A 23,202-nucleotide genomic window follows, 5' to 3' on the forward strand; every position below is an offset into this window, starting at 1 on the left:
GCTTTGTTGGAAAAAGATTTAGTAAAACTTGTCACTTATTTTGCTAGTTTCACACCCACGGCTGGTCCGGAATAGAATGCCCGGAATCGCCAGACAAGAAACGTTGGATGCAGGGTAGCAGCTGGATCTGTGTCAGACCCCGATATAGTCAATGGGATCTGGCGGGTAGACAGCCGCAGATTTGAGACTAGCCTTATTCCGGTCTTTTATGCACTGGAGTCATGCAGATGGTGCCAGTCTGTCAGTTAACCATGCGTGACTAAGCATACAGGGAAAGTTGTTAATCACAGAGTAGGAATGCCCATGTGACTCCGATGCATAAAGAAGAAATTACATGTTTTACTGAATCTCTTTTCTCACAAGACTGTACATCAACCTGCTCAGCTCCTCCTGCTCTACAACATGTTGCCTGCAGTTGGCACTGTATTTTGTGGTGATGGGTTCCCCTTTAGCCTAAAGGATTGTTACATATTTTCAGTCATTCTGATGGTAAGAATAGCATTGCAGACAGCACTGTTCTTGCCATGAAGACTGTGATGGAAAGCCAAGAGCAGGCTAGAAGAATGTTTTGCTGTACATTTAAATGAAATATTGTTTTCCATGTCGTTTCTGATTGATAATTTCTTCATTCTTTTTCCAGACCTTATGTTTGTTCACACCTACTGGAACAAAGGGAGGACAGACGCAGCTTACTCCTGCAGGACCAGTTGAATATGGCACCACAGTAGCTGCCCATGTAGCCAAATCTCGGAATACTTTGTTACTAGAAAATATTATAGGGGTAAGTATGTTTCCGTTTTATATTTCTCTTGGCAGGTTTGACGTGGTGTAGTCTGTCGTTATTTTTCCCTTGATATGTACCATGCACTTATATTTTCAGAGAAAGTAACAATTTTATACCAGTCATAGGGGTTGCAGTTTAGAACAGTTAAATGTGCACCAGAGAATCGGTAAAAATGGGGATATATTTGGACACAGCTACTGACCACGCCAACCTTAGTGAAAGCAGCCCCCCACCCCCCTTCATTTCTGTATCAAATTTCAAATCGGCAACATCAGATGAACCAGTTCAGATCAGTTGGTGATGCATCTGTTCAGGTTGTTCTTTTAACATGGAATTTGCTGAATAATATAAAATTGGAAAATTCCCTTGAAAAAAAACACCATCCAGTATTTCTCATCAGTGTTTGTTTTATTTCCTAGATAGCACCAAAATAATTAGCATCATTCACTGTCCTCACTGGGGCTCACAACCTAAAGCCTGTGTGGGTGGAAACACTAGGAGAACATACAAATTCCATGCAGATGTTGCCCTTAGTCGGATTTGGACTCGAAAATGACTTGTTGCTTAAATCACATTTTTATGTTAAACACTATTCATACTTAAAAATGTATATAATCCTGCATGTTCAACACTGGCCACTAGGTCTAATAATAGGTTACATTTTCTTTCTGTACAGGTAACTTTTCAGTAGCCATCAATATTATAATTACAGGCAGAATTACATAATAACATAGTTTGTAAGGCTGAAAAAAGACATCTGTCCATCCAGTTCAGCCTGTTATCCTGCAAGTTGATCCAGAGGAAGGCAATAAAAAACTTGTGAGGTAGAAGACAATTTTCCCCACCTTAGGGGAAAAAATTCCTTCTCGACTCCAATCAGGCAACCAGAATAACTCCCTGGATCAACGACCCATCTCTAGTAGCTATAGCCTGTAATATTATTACACTCCAGAAATACATACAGGGCCCTCTTGAATTCCTTTATTGTACTCACCATCACCACCTCCTCAGGCAGAGAGTTCCATAGTCTCACTGCTCTTACCGTAAAGAATCCTCTTCTATGTTTGTGTACAAACCTTCTTTCCTCCAGACGCAGAGGATGTCCCCTCGTCACAGTCACAGTCCTGGGGATAAATAGATGATGGGAGAGATCTCTGTACTGACCCATGATATAATTATACATAGTTATTAGATCTCCCCTTAGTCGTCTTTTTTCTAAAGTGAATAACCCTCATTTTTTAGTTGCCCTCCTTTGAACCCTCTCCAGCTCTGCTATGTCTGCCTTGTTCACAGGACCCCCAGAACTGTACACAGTGCTTCAAGTGTGGTCTGACTAGTGATATGTAAAGTGGTCGGACTATGTTCTCATCATAGGCATATGTGCCTCTTTTGGTGAAACCCATCATCTTGTTGGCCTTGGCAGTAGCTGCCTGACACTGGTTTCTATAGTTTAGGCTACTTTCACACGTGTCTTTCTGGTATTGATATCCGGCAGAGGATCTCCATACTGGAGAAAACGCTTCTGTTTTGTCCCCAGTCATTGTCAATAGTGACAAAACTCAATTGAACAGAACGGAATGCTCCAAAATACAGTCCCATCTGTTTGGTTGTGTTCCCATACTGAACAGAAGAGTTTATTTTCCTCAGTGAATACAGTTAGTTTTACTCTTTGGCAGCCTCCAGTTTGGCTGCTTTTATTTCGATGCTTCCTCGCTACCCTCCTGTTTTAGTGCTTTAAATGTTTTCTTTTTGTCATTAATTGCTTTATTTACTATTATATTTATCCACATAGTTTTTTTTTCTTGTACCTTACCCTTTTATTCCCATAAGGTATGTACTAGGGTTTAGGGCTGAAACGATTACTCGATTGAATCGAGTATTTAGACACACAAAAAAATCATTGATGCAAATTTTTTGCATCGAGGTTTTGTTTGTGTCATGTGACCACGGAGCATGAGTGAAGCACTTGCTATTATTTACCGCTCTGTGTTCAACTGCCGGCACGTACCTCGCTGCACTGGATCCGGACACATCGTTAGGTCATAGTGCACATAAGCGCGCACTATGACCCGACGCTGTTTGATGTCAGTATTCACTGCAGTGCGGGAAGAAGAAGAGGAAGGAGCTGTGGAGTGGCGCCCCAACAGGAAAGGTACGTATTTTATTTCACTGGTGCTGGGGACATGGCACTGAAGGGTGACAGCTGGCAATGAATGGCATGGAGGGGCAGATGGGATTGGGCGACATGGAGGGGCTGATGTGATTGCACTGGGGGAGTAGGGGACATGGAGGGGCTTATCTGATGGCACTGGGGGAGTGGGGACATGAAGGGGCTGATCTGATGGCACTGGGGGACATGAAGGGGCTGATCTGATGGCACTGGGGGACATGGAGGGGCTAATCTGATGGCACTGGGGGACATGGAGGGGCTAATCTGATGGCACTGGGGGGCATGGAGGGGCTCATCTGATTTCATTGGGGGAGTGGGGGACATGTAGGGGCTTATTTGATGGTACTGGGGGAGTGGGGACATGAAGGGGCTGATCTGATGGCACTGGGGGACATGGAGGGGCTCATCTGATTTCACTGGGGGAGTGGGGGACATGGAAGGGCTGATCTGATGGCACTGGGGGTGTAGGGGACATGGAGGGGCTGATCTGATGGCACTGGGGGGAGTTGGGGACATGGAGGGGCTGATCTGATTGCACTGGGGAACATGGAGGGGCTGATCTGATTGCACTGGGGGACATGGAGGGGCTGATCTAGTGGTACTGGGGGACATGGAGGGCCTCATCTGATGGGATTGGGAGCATGGCAATGGATGGCATGGAGGGTCTGATGGCACTGGGGTAGTGGAACTGAAGGCACTGGGGTGGGGGAGTGGTGGAGAACTGAAGGCACTGGGGGAACCGAGCTGATGACACTGGTGTGGGGGGGAGCTGATGGCACTGGGGGGATAGTGGAGCTGATGGCACTGGGGGAACTGATGGCAGGTAGTCTGAGTTTTTCTAAAGGAAAACAGTCTATTAATTCATTTTTTATTATTAGATTACTTGATTAATCGTAAAAAATAATTGATAGAATACTCGATTACTAAAATAATAATTTACTGCAGCCCTACTAGGGATCACAATACCTAAATTTTGATTCCATTTCGATACCATAAAAAAGTATTGCAATACTCTACGCCAGGCATGCTCAACCTGCGGCCCTCCAGCTATTGCAAAACTCCCAGTATGCCTGAACAGCCTACAGCTATCAGCCTACAGCAGGGCATTGTGGTAGTTGTCGTTTTACAAGCTGGAGAGCCGCAGGTTGATCGTGCCTGCTCTAAGCCATTCAATACTACGCGGAAAATATAAAAAAAAAACAAAAAAAGCTGCCTGCATTCCACATTTTATGGAACGTCCAACCCATAATAGATCAGTCCTATCCTATTTTTGAGGGGACAAGGTGGCAAAAAAAATGGCAAATCGTTTATTTATTTTTCTTTTTATGGCATTTTTTAGTTCTGACTTTTTCGGACATGGCAATACCTAATATGTTTATTTTTTTCATTATTTATATATTTGATATGTAAAATTGGGAAAGGGGGGCATTTAAACTTTTTATATTTTGGTATAATATTTTTTTAACTGCATTATTAACCTCCTTAGGGGGCTAGAACCCTTGTCCTATTCAGCCTAATATAAATCTATTAGTGTGACTTAGATTTTACACTGTCCCTGCTGCCATGTGCTTTGTGCACACAGCAGCAAGGAGCTTACCATGGCAGCCATGGATGGCTTCAGTAACTTCCTGGCTGCTATGGTAACCGATCAGGGCCCCATAGTTACACTGCTGGGGCTCCGATTGAAAGCTGCCACTGCCACCAATGAACATACTAAGGAGGAGGGGAGGGTACCTTGTGGCCACTGACACCAATGATTATAATACTGGCGGAGGGGCACACTGCGCCACCAATAAATATAATATTGAGGATGGGGGGGTGCACTGTGCCACCAATGCATATCATTTATCCCTAGATACAAATATAGGCGGCAGTTGCCGGCCGTATCAAATACCCGCCACTTGGCTTATATGAAAGGGCACAGCGATCAGCTGAACTGCGCCTATTAACCCCTAGACGCGGTTCAGCTCTGTCACATATAATACCTCCTACTTGGCTGTTAAGCTCTGAAATTTAAATATAAAGAATTAAAGTTTTACTGAATCTTTTTCCACAAAATCATATAACAATCAGGTCAGCTCCTTCTGTTCTATAACTTGCTGCCTGTGGTTTGCACTACTTTTAGTGGTGACAGGTTTTTAAAGTGGGTGTGCAGGATTTAATAAAAAAAATAAAAATTCAACTTTCTTCCAGGGTATAGTTTTGTTTTTAGGAAAAAAAAGCTATGTTTTAAAATCCTTTCAACATACTACTAATCACATGTGTACTAGTAAAGTAACAAATATGAAACCAACTTTATTTCAGGATGAAAGGTTTCCAAAAGGTACTGGACTGGACTCAGGGACTAGTATCCAGTCTGTTCTTTGCTTACCTATAGTTACCGCAATTGGCGATCTCATTGGGATTCTGGAACTTCATAGGCATTGGGGAAGGGACGGCTTCCGTTTGTGCCACCAACAGGTAGGTATGTTTTGGGTAATGCTGGCTGAAATAACTGCATGCAGTTGTAATCTGCGCAGATAAGCAACATGACATGCTGTAGTCTTGAAAAATTTGTTGTAGACAATAGTGGAGAGTTAAAAATTAAAATGTGCCAGAAAAAATGGTGTGCATGCTTTGCACCACATTTATTAAAAGGGTTTTCCCATGCTTGGATATTGATGGCCCATCCCAGGACAGGTCAGCAATGACAGGTTTAGCGTAATTAAAGAAAGTCATTATAGGGGCTCACCCACATGCAGGTAGGGATAGGTGCTCTTGTCGGATTTGACACACCCAGTCAAAAAAACTAGTATATGAAACAATGATTCAGAGTGACGGGCACTCGACTTCTGGAACAACACCAAGAGAATGTGTATAAATAAATATAGATAGATTCATTATATAATATAGCCTAAAAGAACTCTAAAAACTAGGTAAAACAATGTATCAAAATCAAGTAAAAACAATGTATCTTAATCTATGAGCATAGACTGATATAAATTAAGTACACATAAGAATATTCCTGCAGCATATAATGTTCCTGCAATGTAAAATACAGTATAGATACTCCTGCACCATAAAAGGTGGAAGCATAAAAATTATATCAATCGTTCAAGTCAAAAAAGTGCAGTCCACATAAGAATATTCCTGTAACATAAAATCTAGACGCACACGTGTGTTTCGAGGGATCCGCACAGTTGGCTCCCCTTTTCAGATGGTTAATTTTAGAATGAAGGTGATTCCTTTTAAGGTATTCCAATGGTTAACATTATATCAACCTATCCGCCGGAGGGCATAGTATAATCCGGATAGGTGTGGAGTAGTTTGCATACGTCTGTACTATTTCATACTTACAGTCATCTATATGCCAATACTTCTTAGATCGTGATGTTGGCCGATTACTGGTAAGATGGTTCACACTGGGTATAGAAAGCAATCAGCTGGTAACAGTGGTGTCTGTTCAATTACGGCACAGTCCCCTTAGGTATATTGACCTTTTATACAGTACAGACCAAAAGTTTGGACACACCTTCTCATTCAAAGAGTTTCCTTTATTTTCATGACTATGAAAATTGTAGATTCACACTGAAGGCATCAAAACTATGAATTAACACATGTGGAATTATATACATAACAAAAAAGTGTGAAACAACTGAAAATATGTCATAGTCTAGGTTCTTCAAAGTAGCCACCTTTTGCTTTGATTACTGCTTTGCACACTCTTGGCATTCTCTTGATGAGCTTCAAGAGGTAATCACCTGAAATGTTCTTCCAACAGTCTTGAAGGAGTTCCCAGAGATGCTCAGCACTTGTTGGCCCTTTTGCCTTCACTCTGCGGTCCAGCTCACCCCAAACCATCTCGATTGGGTTCAGGTCCGGTGACTGTGGAGGCCAGGTCATCTGGCGCAGCACCCCATCACTCTCCTTCATGGTCAAATAGCCCTTACACAGCCTGGGGGTGTGTTTGGGGTCATTGTCCTGTTGAAAAATAAATTAAGGTCCAACTAAACGCAAACCGGATGGAATAGCATGCCGCTGCAAGATGCTTTGGTAGCCATGCTGGTTCAGTATGCCTTCAATTTTGAATAAATCCCCAACAGTGTCACCAGCAAAGCACCTCCACACCATCACACCTCCTCCTCCATGCTTCACGGTGGGAACCAGGCATGTAGAGTCCTTCCGGTCACCTTTTCTGCGTCGCACAAAGACACTGTGGTTGGAACCAAAGATCTCAAATTTGGACTCATCAGACCAAAGCACAGATTTCCACTGGTCTAATGTCCATTCCTTGTGTTCTTTAGCCCAAGCAAGTCTCTTCTGCTTGTTGCCTGTCCTTAGAAGTGGTTTCCTAGCAGATATTCTACCATGAAGGCCTGATTCACACAGTCTCCTCTTAACAGTTGTTCTAGAGATGTGTCTGCTGCTAGAACCCTGTGTGGCATTGACCTGGTCTTTAATCTAAGCTGCTGTTTACCTGCGATTTCTGAGGCTGGTGACTCAGATAAACTTATCCTCTGCAGCAGAGGTGACTCTTGGTCTTCCTTTCCTGGGGCGGTCCGCATGTGAGCCAGTTTCTTTGTAGCGCTTGATGGTTTTTGTGACTGCACTTGGGGACACTTTCAAAGTTTTCCCAATTTTTCGGTCTGACTGACCTTCATTTCTTAAAGTAATGATGGCCACTCGTTTTTCTTTACTTAGCTGCTTTTTTCTTGCCATAATACAAATTCTAACAGTCTATTCAGTAGGACTATCAGCTGTGTATCCACCTGACTTCTCCACAAGGCAACTGATGGTCCCAACCCCATTTATAAGGCAAGAAATCCCACTTATTAAACCTGACAGGGCACACCTGTGAAGTGAAAACCATTTCAGGTGACTACCTCTTGAAGCTCATCAAGAGAATGCCAAGAGTGTGCAAAGCAGTAATCAAAGCAAAAGTTGGCTACTTTGAAGAACCTAGAATATGACATATTTTCAGTTGTTTCACACTTTTTTGTTATGTATGTAATTCCACATGTGTTAATTCATAGTTTTGTTGCATTCAGTGTGAATCTACAATTTTCATAGTCATGAAAATAAAGAAAACTCTTTGAATGAGAAGGTGTGTCCAAACTTTTGGTCTGTAGTTGTAATGACCGGTGTCAAGCACAGGGAGGAAAACAGGGAAAGCCCTGCCTAAGGGAGAGGGAAAGGTGGTGACCCCTAACTCACCTTGCGGCTGGCACCTGACTGCCCTGACGTCCCTAGACGGGTTCCTCACCCGTGCGGCGATCACGTGCCTAAACCCTGGCTTTCCCTGAAATGAGCCCTAGATAGTGAACGGGCCGGTGGGATCGCTAGTCCTCACCACTGCACTAAGAGGGAAACACCAGGGAGAGGACAGACAAACACAGACAAACACAAACACCCAGGTGGACGACAACAACTGTCCACAAAGGTCCAACAGGGATCCGGAGGGTAGCGTTCTGAATCAACAGTCAGAGAACGCAGCAACACAGCTCCAGTGGGTCAGGATAGATGTCCAGGCAGGAAGCTCTATCTCTGGCAACCAGAGAAGTGTGAGAGAGGAATATAAGGAGGTTTGGGAGTGCTGGACAAGGAACAGCTGAGGAGAAGGAGCTACGGATCCCTGAGTGAGCCAAAAGGGTTTGCAAAGCAAACCCAGAAAGCTACCATAAGGAAAACAGCCCTATCTTAAATAGAGCGTGCAGCCAACCGCTGCGACTTCCTGACCCCGGGTATAACGGAGTCAGGCGTGGTTCTCGATACCCTCGTGACAGTACCCCCCTCTCTACGAGGGGCCTCCGGACACTCAGGACCAGGTCTCTCAGGATGAGAGGCATGAAAAACCCGAACTAACCTGTCGGCGTTTACCTCAGACACAGGAACCCACATTCTTTCCTCGGGACCGTAACCTCTCCAATGCACCAGATATTGAAGAGAGCGGCGGACCCGACGAGAATTAACAATTTTAGATATCTGAAATTCTAGATTACCATCCACGACAACAGGAGGGGGTGGCAGCGGTGATGGTTCTAGAGGTGGAACATATTTTTTGAGTAACGACTTATGAAAAACATTATGAATTTTAAAAGTCTGAGGTAACTCCAGGCGAAAAGCCACGGGGTTGATGATGGCTACAATTTTGTAAGGGCCAATAAACCTAGGACCCAGTTTCCAAGAGGGAACCATCAATTTAATATTCCTAGTAGACAACCACACATAGTCATTCACTCCTAGGTCCGGACCTGGCGACCGTCTCTTATCAGCCATGCATTTGTATTTACCTCCCATATTTTTCAAGTTAGCTTGCACCTTCTGCCATACCGATGAAAGAGATGACGAAAAACGTTCCTCTTCGGGAACCCCAGAAGACCCCCCCTCTTTGAAAGTACAGAATTGGGGATGAAAACCATATGCACCAAGAAATGGTGACTTGCCAGTGGATTCCTGACTACGATTATTTATGGCAAACTCAGCTAACGGTAAATATGATGACCACAACTCTTGGTTTTCAGACACAAAGCATCTTAGATATGTCTCAAGGTTTTGGTTGGTTCGCTCAGTCTGTCCATTCGACTGAGGATGGAAAGCTGAGGAAAAGGACAAGTGTACCCCCAAACGGGAACAAAAAGCTTTCCAAAATTTAGAAATAAACTGGGTACCCCGATCCGAAACAACATCGGAGGGGACCCCGTGAAGCTTCACGATTTCACTGACGAATACCTGAGCAAGAGTCTTAGCATTAGGTAGTGCGGGTAACGCAATGAAGTGTACCATTTTGCTAAACCTGTCCACTACTACCAAAATCACTGTTTTACCCGCAGACAAAGGTAAGTCAGTGATAAAATCCATTGACAGATGTGTCCACGGTCTATTGGGAATGACGAGTGGTAATAGAGACCCTGCAGGACGTGTATGTGAAACTTTTGCGCGCGCACAGGTAGAACAAGAAGACACAAAATCCAATACATCCTGACGCAACCTTGGCCACCAAAAACGACGAGACAATAGCTCCAAGGTTGCTTTACTACCCGGGTGCCCAGCAAGTGCCGAATTATGATGTTCCTTTAATAATTCGAAACGTAGGTTCAACGGTACAAACAATTTCTCTGAGGGGCAAGAGACCGGGGCGTCCCCCTGGGCCTCTAACACCTTCCCCTCCAAAACAGAGTGTACCGCAGAGACAACCACTCCTCTTTGTAGAATGGGCACCGGATCACTCACATTACCCCCTCCAGGGAAACAACGAGATAGTGCATCAGCCTTGGTGTTCTTTGCCCCAGGACGATAGGTAATAACAAAGTTAAACCTGGTAAAAAATAGCGACCACCTAGCCTGTCTAGGGGTGAGACGCTTAGCTGATTCGAGGTACAGGAGATTTTTGTGGTCCGTAATCACAGTGACGCGGTGGACTGCCCCCTCTAAGAAGTGGCGCCACTCCTCAAACGCAAGTTTAATAGCTAATAGTTCCCTATTGCCAATATCGTAGTTCTTTTCTGCTGCAGATAGTTTTTTCGAAAAGAAAGCACAAGGACGCCATTTGCCAGGAGACGGACCCTGAGACAGCACCGCCCCCACTCCCACCTCTGACGCATCGACTTCAACAATAAAAGGCTGAGAGACATCAGGTTGGACTAGTACAGGCGCTGAGGTAAACCTCTCTTTTAGAGAGGAAAAAGCAACTTTAGCGGCGTCAGACCATTTAGAAAAATCAGTCCCCTTCCTAGTCATGTCAGTAAGCGGTTTTACAATAAGTGAATAATTTTTAATGAATTTCCTATAGAAATTTGCGAAGCCCAAGAACCGTTGTAGTGCTTTGAGGTTCTCAGGAAGATCCCAATCTAAAATTGCCTGGACCTTCCTAGGATCCATACAGAAACCTGAAGCAGATAAAAAATAACCCAGGAATTGTATTTCCTGAACGGCGAAGACACATTTTTCAATCTTAGCATATAATTAATTCGTCCGTAGGACCTGCAGTACTTGTCTGACATTCTCCTCATATGTTCTCAGATCAGACGAATAAATTAAAATATCATCTAGGTATATTACCACAAACCTGCCGATTAGATGACTAAAAATGTCATTAACGAAATGTTGAAAGAAGGCAGGAGCATTGGTCAGACCGAAAGGCATAACTAGATTTTCATAATGCCCCTCAGGGGTGTTAAACGCTGTCTTCCACTCATCCCCCTCCTTAATACGAATCAGATTGTAGGCCCCCCTAAGATCAAGTTTGGAGAACCACCTAGCACCCGCAATCTGATTAAACAGGTCAGGAATGAGAGGAAGAGGGTATGGGTCTCGGATGGTTATCCGATTTAATTCGCGAAAATCTAAGCAAGGACGCAGGCCCCCATCTTTCTTTTTAACGAAGAAAAACCCTGCAGCCACGGGTGAAGAAGAGGGCCTGATGTGTCCCTTAGCCAAGCTCTCGGGGATATAATCTTTCATGGCTTGTCTCTCTGGACCCGAAAGATTATATAACCTGGTCTTGGGTAATTTTGCGCCGGGAATAAGGTTAACCGGGCAATCATAAGGACGATGAGGTGGTAACTTCTGGCAACCCTTTTCAGAAAAAACATCCTCAAAATCCGAAATAAATGTAGGTAGGGTAGTTATGGAGGCGACTAAGCAATTGCTATTTAAGCAATTTTCTCTGCACTGCTCACTCCACTCCAATATCTCCCTGGCCTGCCAATCCACTACTGGATTGTGCGCTACCAACCAGGGAAGACCCAGCACCACCGGAGTGGGAAGCCCCTCCAGAACATAACCTGAAAGCATCTCGTTATGGTGGTCCCCTACCCAAAGGTGTATATTATGAACAATGTGGGTGAGGTTTCTCTGAGACAGGGGAGCAGAATCAATAGCAAATATGGGAATGGGTCTCTGTAACGTACAGAGAGACAAACCCAAAGTGCGGGCAAAATGGGCATCTATCAAATTTACCCCTGCTCCACTGTCTAAAAAGAAAGAAATAGTCTCCGTCTTATCACCAAAAACAATAACCGCTGGCAACACAAATTGCGATGTACGTATGGATGAGACGTATACCCCCCGGCTGACATCCTCCACACAGCCTGGGGTTAGTAGTTTTTCCGATGGTCTTTTGTTTCTGAGGAAAGAAGGACAGACATTAATGAAATGACCCCTCTCCCCACAAAAAAAACAAACCCCACGCCTACGGCGAGCCTCAGGAGGACGGACCTGACGAGTAGTTCCTCCTAGCTGCATAGGCTCGTCTAAGTCCGTACAGACTAACTGCTGCTTGAGAGGAGTTACCAATTTCTCCGGTTCTTTCAACCTGTCCCTAAGGCGTCTCTCTATACGGATAGAAAGGGACATAACCGCATCAAGGGAAAAGGGGGTCTCATATAATGCAAGCGCATCCTTAACCCTTTCGGATAACCCAGAGCAGAACTGACTCCTGAGAGCCGGGTCGTTCCATTGGGTATCCGTAGCCCACCTACGGAATTCAGAGCAATACTCCTCTACCGGCCGTTCTCCTTGTAAGAGTCTCCGTAATCTTGATTCAGCCAGTGCTACTCGGTCAGGGTCGTCATATATGAGACCCAAGGCCCCGAAAAACTCATCCACTGACCGAAGAGCCTGGGGATCAGTAGGTAAAGAGAACGCCCAGGACTGCGGGTCCCCCTGCAGCAGGGAAATAGCAACCCCCACCCGCTGATCTTCATTACCAGAGGAGTGAGGGCGCAGTTTAAAATATAACTTACAGGCCTCACGGAATGCCAAAAACTTGTCCCTTCCCCCAGAAAATCTGTCAGGGAGAGGGACCTTGGGTTCCGCAACAACCTGGTTACCAGTAGCAACCGCTGGGCTTACGGTCAGTTGTAATTGCTGCTGTTGCTGGAGGACCGACGCCTTCAATCCTACCACCTCCAAAGACAGGCCATGAAATTGTTTGGACAGAGCAGCAATTTGATCCATACTGGATTCTAAGTAGGTAAAAAAAAAAAAATCATATGTATATATTTTTTTTTTTACCTACACAAAATAAGGGCCAGAGATAATGTAATGACCGGTGTCACGCACAGGGAGGAAAACAGGGAAAGCCCTGCCTAAGGGAGAGGGAAAGGTGGTGACCCCTAACTCACCTTGCGGCTGGCACCTGACTGCCCTGACGTCCCTAGACGGGTTCCTCACCCGTGCGGCGATCACGTGCCTAAACCCTGGCTTTCCCTGAAATGAGCCCTAGATAGTGAACGGGCCGGTGGGATCGCTAGTCCTCACCACTGCACTAAGAGGGAAACACCAGGGAGAGGACAGACAAACACAGACAAACACAAACACCCAGGTGGACGACAACAACTGTCCACAAAGGTCCAACAGGGATCCGGAGGGTAGCGTTCTGAATCAACAGTCAGAGAACGCAGCAACACAGCTCCAGTGGGTCAGGATAGATGTCCAGGCAGGAAGCTCTATCTCTGGCAACCAGAGAAGTGTGAGAGAGGAATATAAGGAGGTTTGGGAGTGCTGGACAAGGAACAGCTGAGGAGAAGGAGCTACGGATCCCTGAGTGAGCCAAAAGGGTTTGCAAAGCAAACCCAGAAAGCTACCATAAGGAAAACAGCCCTATCTTAAATAGAGCGTGCAGCCAACCGCTGCGACTTCCTGACCCCGGGTATAACGGAGTCAGGCGTGGTTCTCGATACCCTCGTGACAGTAGTACTGTATATATAACACATATCCCTTTGGAACTTAGGTGATATTATCATATGAAACCGCTACTGCGTGGCATCCCAAGCAGCAGCCGGTATCTGGTTGTCTATTACCTCCTTCCTAAAGACTGGTCCGACCGAGGTAGCTCACCTCCCGGCTGTGCTAAATACAATAGTCCAAGAGCAGTGACTGGCATCCTACTTGGTTAGGGTTTGGCGTCCCACGTGTTCGATGGATCAGTTTCTGGTATGGTCTTGTTTTTAGTGTGATGGGGGGGGGGGGGGTTCGTATGATGCTTGTCCGACAGAGTGAATCTTCTACTTCTTAGTAGGGCGCTCTTCTAGTACATAGCCATGGATAACAAGTCGTGGGTCTAGGGGTGAATAGGTGTAAAACTTCTAACCATAGGCGTTTCGGAGTGTTAACTCACTCCTTCCTCAGTGGTTACCTATGTCCCCATACCAAACCCACTTATATAGTCAGCTGAAAAATCGCCTGGATTCCTTGGGCAATCTCAAAACTTCATACTGGATCGCACCCTGTTCCTTATATTTTTCTTGATTGTCTATTTTGGACTGATTTGTCCAAGATAGACAATCAAAAAATATATAAGAAACGGAGTGCGATCCAGTATGAAATATACATAAAATCCACCAACCCAAAAAAAACAATACCTGAGAAATATCACTAATGAAGAGAAAAAAGCTACTACCAACATGCAGGAAAATAATCAAGTCATTATTCGCCCTGCCGATAAAGGAAAATTACCACAAAGAGGCAGAAAATATATTGGGGGACATTAATACATATAAAGTTGGTGGAGAGAGCTTTCCACACTTGGGAGAGGGAGCTTGGTGACCGGAGCATAGCTAAAAAGATGAGACTGTTTTTAATTCATTAGGAAAGCTATTCAAAATGAACAATGGAGGGGAGACTCAATTACGCATACTACATAGGGCCACCTATGCTTTTAATCTGTCCTACAAGGATGCTCAAGCCCATTACCTTAGACACTGTCCCAAGTGTACCCTGCCTAAGGCTGATATCACACATAGCCTTCTAACCTGTCCGAGATTGCAGTCTCTCTGGTTAAAAACTGTAGACTTTGTACGCAAAGTATGGGAGATTGAAGTGGCAATTAACCCTCAGAAGTGCATTTTTCAATACATCCCCAGAGACCAGTCCGAGGAACAAGGACAAGGGGTGTCGGATGGAGGTATACACATATTGCTTATGTCTGTCAAAAAATCAATCCTGAGAAAATAGCTACAACCAGAGCCACCAGAATGCGAGGATGTCTTAGGCACAATGAAACATGTGCTTTACATGGAGAGATTGGAGATTAAGAGACACAAGGAAAATTCGGTAGGCAGGTTTATGACGAAATTCATTTCGGAAGTTCTGTCTGATGCAGAAATAGGGGAACTAATGTCTCCTTTCCAGCAAACAAAGTGGTATTTAGCTTCCCAACTAAAAGGTGACCTTGGTAGACTATCCATTGACTGAGACTGAGTGGGGAGACTTTTCCCGTGAGATTTCCTGTTCGCCCATCGGCCAAACGGGTTCTTTCTTTGTTCAAATGAAACTTATTGAAGACAGAAGCACCTGAGGGGTGGGAGGGTTTTTGAAAAGTGTTTTGGGGGAGAGGAGGGGAAATTTTCGCATTTATCTGTTGGAATTTTTCTTCTTCTTGTGTGTTGTTTAAAGAAAAGAAACTAACAAGACATTCATTCATAAACTTTTTGTCACCATATGTCATACTTGAATTGTCACCATTCACGATGCAAAAGTGATCTGTACAACATGTATAACGTCTTGTTTCAATAAAAAGATTTTGAAAAAAAAAAACATATAAAAAACATATAAAGTTTTAAAAAATTATCCAACAGAAGTTTTTAACAAGGAACTAAAAACTCTCTCAAAAATTGCGATATTCTACCACAATCCGAAAATACACAAGGAGGTACAAAATCCACCAGGGAGACCCATTGTGTCGGGTATAGACTGCTTAACTAGCTCCTTGTCAAGATATGTAGACCAACAGTTACAGCCCTATGCACAGGCACTGCCCACATATCTAAAGGACACAAAACATACATTACAAACACTAAGTAAAGTTGAATGGAAGAAAGACTATCATTGGTACATTAGATTTTAAGTCCCTTTATACAGTTATTGAAAATAATAAATGCAATGAAGCCGTCAAACATTTTTTGAGTATGAAAGGGGAGATGCCAGAGGCGCAAATACATTTTTTAGGGGAATGTATAATGTTCATTTTAACAAAAAATAATTTTACATATAATCATAAGTTTTACCAACAAATGTGGGGGACGGCGATGGGGTCAAGGTTCGCACCGGGGTTCGCAAATTTATATGTAGGGTGGTGGGAGCAGCACTACATTCACCCCAATGACCAGCTCCGGGCGGGCCTCATCCTTTGGTGACGTTTTATAGAATATATTGTTTTTATATGGGGAGGAGGGGAAGAGATTCTACAAGAGTTTTTAATTGATATTAATAAAAATGAATTTTATTTGGAATTTACATCCACCTATAGTAAGAAAGAAATACATTTGTTAGATTTAACTATTTACATAGAAGGGGACAGGATTTGCACAAAAAACGTTCAACAAACTGACTGATGCAAACAGTTTCATCTCCATGGAAAGTTGCCACCTACCATGCTGGCTAGAAAATGTCCCCAAAAGTTTCTACGCATTAAAAGAAACCGTACTGAAAAAGCTGAATATGAAAGAGAGGCAAAATGCCTGCAGAATACATTTTTATATATAAAGGCTATGACAAAAGGAAGCTAGAACAACAGAGAATAGAAATAGGCCAATTAAATAGATTAACCCTGCTAGAGGAGGAAGAAACAAAGAACATTGAATCGGTGAAAGAGGAATTCATAATCTCACTGATAATTATACCATATAACTGTCAGGCAGCACAATTCAGAAAGATAATAAAAAAACATTGGGACAACCTAAAAGAGGATAAAATAATTGGTGAATTTATTCCCTCGATACCCACATTTTTAAATTGTAAAGCCAGGAATATCGGCAACCTTATAGTGCCCACACATACAGCCAGGTCCATAAATATTGGGATGTCACAATATGAAGACACAATTCTAAAAGTTTTGCCTCTATACACCACCACAATGGATTTGAAAAGAAACAAACAAGATGTGCTTTAACTGCAGACTGTTAGCTTTAATTTGAGGTATTTACATCCAAATCATGTGAAGAGTGTAGGAATTAATACAGTTTGTATATGTGCCTCCCACTTGTTAAGGGACAAAAAGTAATGGGACAGCATAATAATCATAAATCAAACTTTCATTTTTTAATACTTGGTTGCAAATCCTTTGCAGTCAATTACAGCCTAAAGTCTGGAACGCATAGAAATCACCAGACACCGGGTTTCATTCCTGACGATGCTCTGCCAGGCCTCTATTGTAACTGTCTTCAGTTTCTGCTTGTTCTTGGGGCATTTTCCCTTCAGTTTTGTCTTCAGAAAGTGAAATGCATGCTCAATCGGATTCAGGTCAGGTGATTGACTTGGTCATTGTATAACATTCCACTTCTTTCCCTTAAAAAAACTCTTTCGTTGCTTTTGCAGTATGCTTTGGGTCATTGTCCATGTGCACTGTGAAGCGCCGTCCAATGAGTTCTGAAGCATTTGGCTGAATATGAGCATATAATATTGCCCAAAACACTTCAGAATTCATCCTGCTGCTTTTGTCAGCAATCACATCATCAATAAATACAAGAGAACCAGTTCCATTGGCAGCCATACATGTCCATGCCATAACACTACCACCACCATGCTTCACTGATGAGGTGGTATGCTTAGGATCATGAGCAGTTCCTTTCCTTCTCCTTGCACTTCTCTTCCCATCACTCTGGTGCAAGTTGATCTTGGTCTCATCTGTCCATAGGATGTTGTTCCAGAACTGTGAAGGCTTTTTAACCACCTCCGGACCGCCTAACGCACATGTGCGTTCCGGAGGTGGCAGGCTGGCGCACAGTCACGCATATACGCGTCATCTCGCGAGACGCGAGATGACGCGAGTATGCGCCCGCGCGTGCGCAGTTCGCGCCGGCATTTCGTTCAGGACCATTTCGTCAGCAACCTGCCAGCCAATGATCGTGGCTGGCAGGTTGCTGATTTTTTAAAAATCCAATCAAAGTGCCAGATAGCAGATCATATTTGTAAATATGATCTGTTATATGGCTGCCTGCTCCTCTGCTGGTTCTTTTCGTCGGTTGGATCCAGCAGAGGAGCAGGCTTCACAGTGAGTACACCAAACACTACACTATAGCCCCTGATCACCCCCCTGAACCCCAATTAACCCTTTGATCACCTCTTTGATCACCCCTGTCAATCACAAGTGAAAAGAAAAAAGTGATCAGTGCAAACTGTCACTTTTTTTTTTCACTGTTATTGACCGTTAGGTTTTAGGTATAGTTTAGGTCCCTTGGTTAGGTAGTTAGCGATCAGTTAGCGCCCAGCCCACCGCACCGCAGTCCGTTATTCGCTGATTAGCGTATCGCTAATCAGCATTTGTACTTTTATAGTATCTGGAAGTGATCAAAACTGATCACGGTCAGATCTATAATAGTACTAGTGTCACTTTAGCTCGCCCTCCACCCAAAACGCAGTGTTTGCCCGATCAGGCCTGATCGGTCGCCCACACGTGCGTTCGCCCACACCCGCCCCACCGCAGTGACAAAAAAAATATTTTTTTTTGATCACTGCACATTCACTTTACACGCACTGCGGCGATAAAAAAATCAGTTTTGATATTTTTTATCAACCGCAGCGGCCTCCGGTACTTCGCTAGCCTCCCCTTTGTAAGACAGGCTTGCTTTTTTTTTCTTGGGTAGTCTCAGGGAATACCCCTAAATTTAGTTGCCCACATGTCAAACAGGGGGTATTCCTCTGAAGAGGCCTACAGGCTTCTGACCCAGTCGGATGAGGAGTGGGAACCCTCATCTGATTGAATCCAGCGGGTCAGAATACGAACCTGTAGAAAGCAGTGGCTCTCTGACCCAAAGTTCGGACGAGGAGGCTGAGGTCCCTGATACCACCAGGCGTACCCGGCCCCGTGTCGCTAGACCGCAGGTTGCGCAGGATCCGCTTCAAGAGCAGCAGAGTGGGGCTGGTGCTGTCGGATTACGTGGTGAGGCATACACCAGCAGCCCAGCCCTCCCTGGACCTAGTACCAGCACTGCCGTACAACCTGGTGAAGTAGCGAGCACCAGAAGGGCAGTTGAAGCTGGTACGGTGGCACGTGCAGTAGTGACCCCGTCGCAGCCACCGCAAAGACGTGCCCGTAGAGCCCCTAGAATCCCAGAGGTGCTGGCAAACCCTGATTGGCAGTCCCCAACTTCAGCCGCACCTGTAGTTTTCCCTTTCACTGCCCAGTCTGGAGTTCGGGTTGAGACGGCTCAGATCGGTTCGGCCCTGGGATTTTTTGAGCTGTTCTTGACTGCGGAGCTTTTAGACATAGTTGTGGCCGAAACAAACAGGTATGCCACACAATTTATCACCGCTAACCCGGGAAGCTTTTATGCCCAGCCTTTCCGGTGGAAACCAGTCCAAGTTTCCGAACTTAAAACTTTTCTGGGCCTCCTCCTCAACATGGGCCTGACAAAAAAACATGAATTGCGGTCATATTGGTCCACGAACCCGATTCATCACATGCCCATGTTCTCTGCTGCCATGTCCAGGGCACGTTTTGAGGCCATCCTGCGGTTCCTGCACTTTAGTGACAACACCGCCTCCCGTCCCAGGGGCCACCCTGCTTTTGACCGGCTCCACAAAATTCGGCCCCTCATAGACCATTTCAACCAGAAATTTGCAGATATTTATACCCCAGAGCAAAACATCTGCATAGACGAGTCCCTGATACATTTTACCGGGCGCCTTGGCTTCAAACAATACATCCCAAGCAAGCGCGCCCGGTATGGGGTCAAATTGTATAAGCTCTGTGAAAGGGCCACAGGCTATACCCACAAATTTCGGGTCTATGAGGGAAAAGATCAGACCCTGGAGCCGGTCGGTTGCCCTGACTACCTGGGGAGCAGTGGGAAGACAGTTTGGGACTTGGTGTCACCCTTATTCGGCAAGGGGTACCATCTTTATGTGGACAATTTTTACACAAGTGTGGCCCTCTTTAGGCATTTGTTTCTAGAACGGATTGGCGCCTGTGGTACCGCGCGAACTAGTCGCGCGGGCTTCCCCCAACGGCTCGTTACCACCCGTCTTGCAAGGGGGCAGAGGGCCGCACTGTGTAACGAAGAACTGCTCGCGGTGAAATGGAGAGACAAGCGTGACGTTTACATGCTCTCCTCCATTCACGCAGACACGACAATACAAATTGAGCGAGCAACCCGTGTCATTGAAAAGCCCCTCTCAGTCCACGACTATAACCTCCACATGGGAGGGGTCGACTTCAATGACCAGATGTTGTCTCCGTATTTAGTTTCCCGACGCACCAGACGCTGGTATAAGAAGGTGTCTGTATATTTAATTCAATTGGCTCTGTACAATAGTTTTGTTCTCTACAGTAAGGCTGGGAGAACTGGATCCTTCCTCAAATTTCAGGAAGAGATCATCGAGAACCTCCTGTATCCAGGAGGTTCCGTGGCCCCAACCACCAGTGTAGTTAGCCGTCTACACGAGCGACATTTCCCCAATGTCGTTCCTGGTACCTCAACCCAACCGTCACCCCGAAAAAGATGTCGTGTCTGTAGCAGGAGTGGAATAAGGCGTGACACCCGCTATTTCTGTCCTGACTGTCCGGACCACCCTGCCCTATGCTTTGGAGAGTGTTTCCGGAAGTACCACACACAGGTACACTTAGCATAGGGACCACATCTCACAGGACAGGCACACAGGGCTATTAGGGCCCATTCACTCACTGCTGCTGCAAACGTCTCCTTTCACATGGGACAAAGTGCATAACGCACTTCGCCACATCTTTGGGCGATTTGCGCTTTGCACATTGACCCATGGGGAAGGAGAGGTTTGTTCTATAAAGGTAAAAAAACAAAAAAAAAAACAAAAAAAAAAAACAGGTAAGCAAACAGGTTAATGTTTAGTTCCAAAAGTTAAAGTTACATGTTCTGTTCCAAAGTTAATAAAATTATTGCGTTGTGGCCTGTTTTTTTCTTTTTTTTTTTTTTTGTCTTTTTACCTTCCAGGTGGACCAACCGATCTACTAGCTGCAGCACCGATGTGCATTCTGACAGAAGCATTGCGCTGCTGTCAGATTACACGCAAGTCGGTGTATGCGGCGCTGCAAGACGGGATTTTCTCCTCTGCAGTGACAGATACGTTTGCCAAGGCATACGAGCTGAGGAGGAGGCGGCGTTCCTATGCTTTGGCAAGCACTTTGTGTATATATATATATATATATATATATATATATATATAAAAAAAAATCCCGGCAATGATTTATTCATCCACATCGATTGATGCGAATGGAGAAATCTGGTTTGCCAGGGCATACGAGCTAAGTGGGTATGGATGTAGGGCGGAGCTCCTATGTCCTGGCAGACGCCTTTCCCCTCCATTTTTTTTTTTTGGCAGAGATTTTTTCATCCACATTGATCGATGCGAATGAAGAAATCTGTGCCGTTCATTTTTTTCTTTCAGCCCAGAGGCTGAACGGAAAAAAAAATCTCATTACCTGTATGCTCAATATAAGGAGAATAGCAGAAACTCCTAATGCTGGCCATACATGTAATGATTGCGGAGACCCTCAAATGCCAGGGCAGTACAAACACCCCACAACTGACCCCATTTTGGAAAGAAGACACCCCAAGGTATTTGCTGAGGGGCATATTGAGTCCATGAAAGATTGAAATTTTTGTCCTAAGTTAGTGGAAAGTGAGACTTTGTGAGAAAAAACAAAAAAAAATCAATTTCCGCTAACTTATGCGAAAAAAATAAAAATTCTTTGAACTTGCCAGGCCCCTCATTGGATACCTTGGGGTGTCTTCTTTCCAAAGTGGGGTCACATGTGGGTTATTTATACTGCCCTGGCTTTTTAGGGGCCCTAAAGCGTGAGAAGAAGTCTGGGATCCAAATGTCTAAAAATGCCCTCCTAAAAGGAATTTGGGCCCCTTTGCGCATCTAGGCTGCAAAAAAGTGTGACACATCTGGTATCGCCGTACTCAGAAGAAGTTGGGGAATGTGTTTTGGGGTGTCATTTTACATATACCCATGCTGGGTGAGATAAATATCTTGGTCAAATGCCAACTTTGTATAAAAAAATGGGAAAAGTTGTCTTTTGCCAACATATTTCTCTCACCCAGCATGGGTATATGTAAAATGACACCCCAAAACACATTCCCCAACTTCTCCTGAGTACGGCGATACCAGATGTGTCACACTTTTTTGATGCCAAGGTGGGCAAAGGGGCGCATATTCCAAAGTGCACCTTTCGGATTTCACCGGTCATTTTTTACAGATTTTGATTGCAAAGTACTTCTCACACATATGGGCCCCTAAATTGCCAGGGCAGTATAACTACGCCACAAGTGACCCCATTTTGGAAAGAAGACACCCCAAGGTATTCCGTGAGGGGCATGGCGAGTTCCTAGAATTTTTTATTTTTTGTCGCAAGTTAGTGGAATATGAGACTTTGTAAGGAAAAAAGAGAAAAAAAAAAATCATCATTTTCTGCTAACTTGTGACAAAAAATAAAAAATTCGAGGAACTCGCAGTGCCCCTCACGGAATACCTTAGGGTGTCTTCTTTCCAAAATGGGGTCACTTGTGGCGTAGTTATACTGCCCTGGCAATTTAGGGGCCCAAATGTGTGAGAAGTACCTTGCAATCAAAATGTGTAAAAAATGCCCTGCAAAATCCGAAAGGTGCACTTTGGAATATGTGCCCCTTTGCCCACCTTGGCAGCAAAAAAGTGTGACACATCTGGTATCGCCGTACTCAGGAGAAGTTGGGGAATGTGTTTTGGGGTGTCATTTTACATATACCCATGCTGGGTGAGAGAAATATCTTGGCAAACGACAACTTTTAACCATTTTTTTATACAAAGTTGGCATTTGACCAAGATATTTTCTCACCCAGCATGGGTATATGTAAAATGACACCCCAAAACACATTCCCCAACTTCTCCTGAGTACGGCGATACCAGATGTGTGACACTTTTTTGATGCCAAGGTGGGCAAAGGGGCGCATATTCCAAAGTGCACCTTTCGGATTTCACCGGTCATTTTTACAGATTTTGATTGCAAAGTACTTCTCACACATTTGGGCCCCTAAATTGCCAGGGCAGTATAACTACGCCACAAGTGACCCCATTTTGGAAAGAAGACACCCCAAGGTATTCTGTGAGGGGCATGGCTGAGTTCCTAGAATTTTTTATTTTTTGTCGCAAGTTAGTGGAATATGAGACTTTGTAAGAAAAAAAAAAAAAATCATCATCATTTTCCGCTAACTTGTGACAAAAATAAAAAGTTCTATGAACTCACTATGCCCATCAGCGAATACCTTAGGGTGTCTACTTTCCGAAATGGGGTCATTTGTGGGGTAGTTATACT

At 44.5% G+C, this 23,202-nt stretch overlaps 1 protein-coding gene across 3 annotated transcripts in view; it reads left to right on the forward strand.

The window, feature by feature from the left end:
- PDE10A (phosphodiesterase 10A) overlaps positions 1 to 23,202 on the forward strand; it is a 333,722-nt gene that overhangs the window by 184,887 nt on the left and 125,633 nt on the right. For all 3 annotated transcript variants that reach the window (XM_044292077.1, XM_044292079.1, XM_044292078.1), the window contains exons 6-7: positions 641 to 781; positions 5,259 to 5,414. In XM_044292077.1, the coding sequence (XP_044148012.1) occupies positions 641 to 781; positions 5,259 to 5,414 (297 nt within the window). The remainder of the gene's footprint in view (positions 1 to 640; positions 782 to 5,258; positions 5,415 to 23,202) is intronic.

Source organism: Bufo gargarizans, chromosome 4 (assembly GCF_014858855.1).
Source record: "Bufo gargarizans isolate SCDJY-AF-19 chromosome 4, ASM1485885v1, whole genome shotgun sequence".
NCBI lineage: Eukaryota > Metazoa > Chordata > Amphibia > Anura > Bufonidae > Bufo > Bufo gargarizans.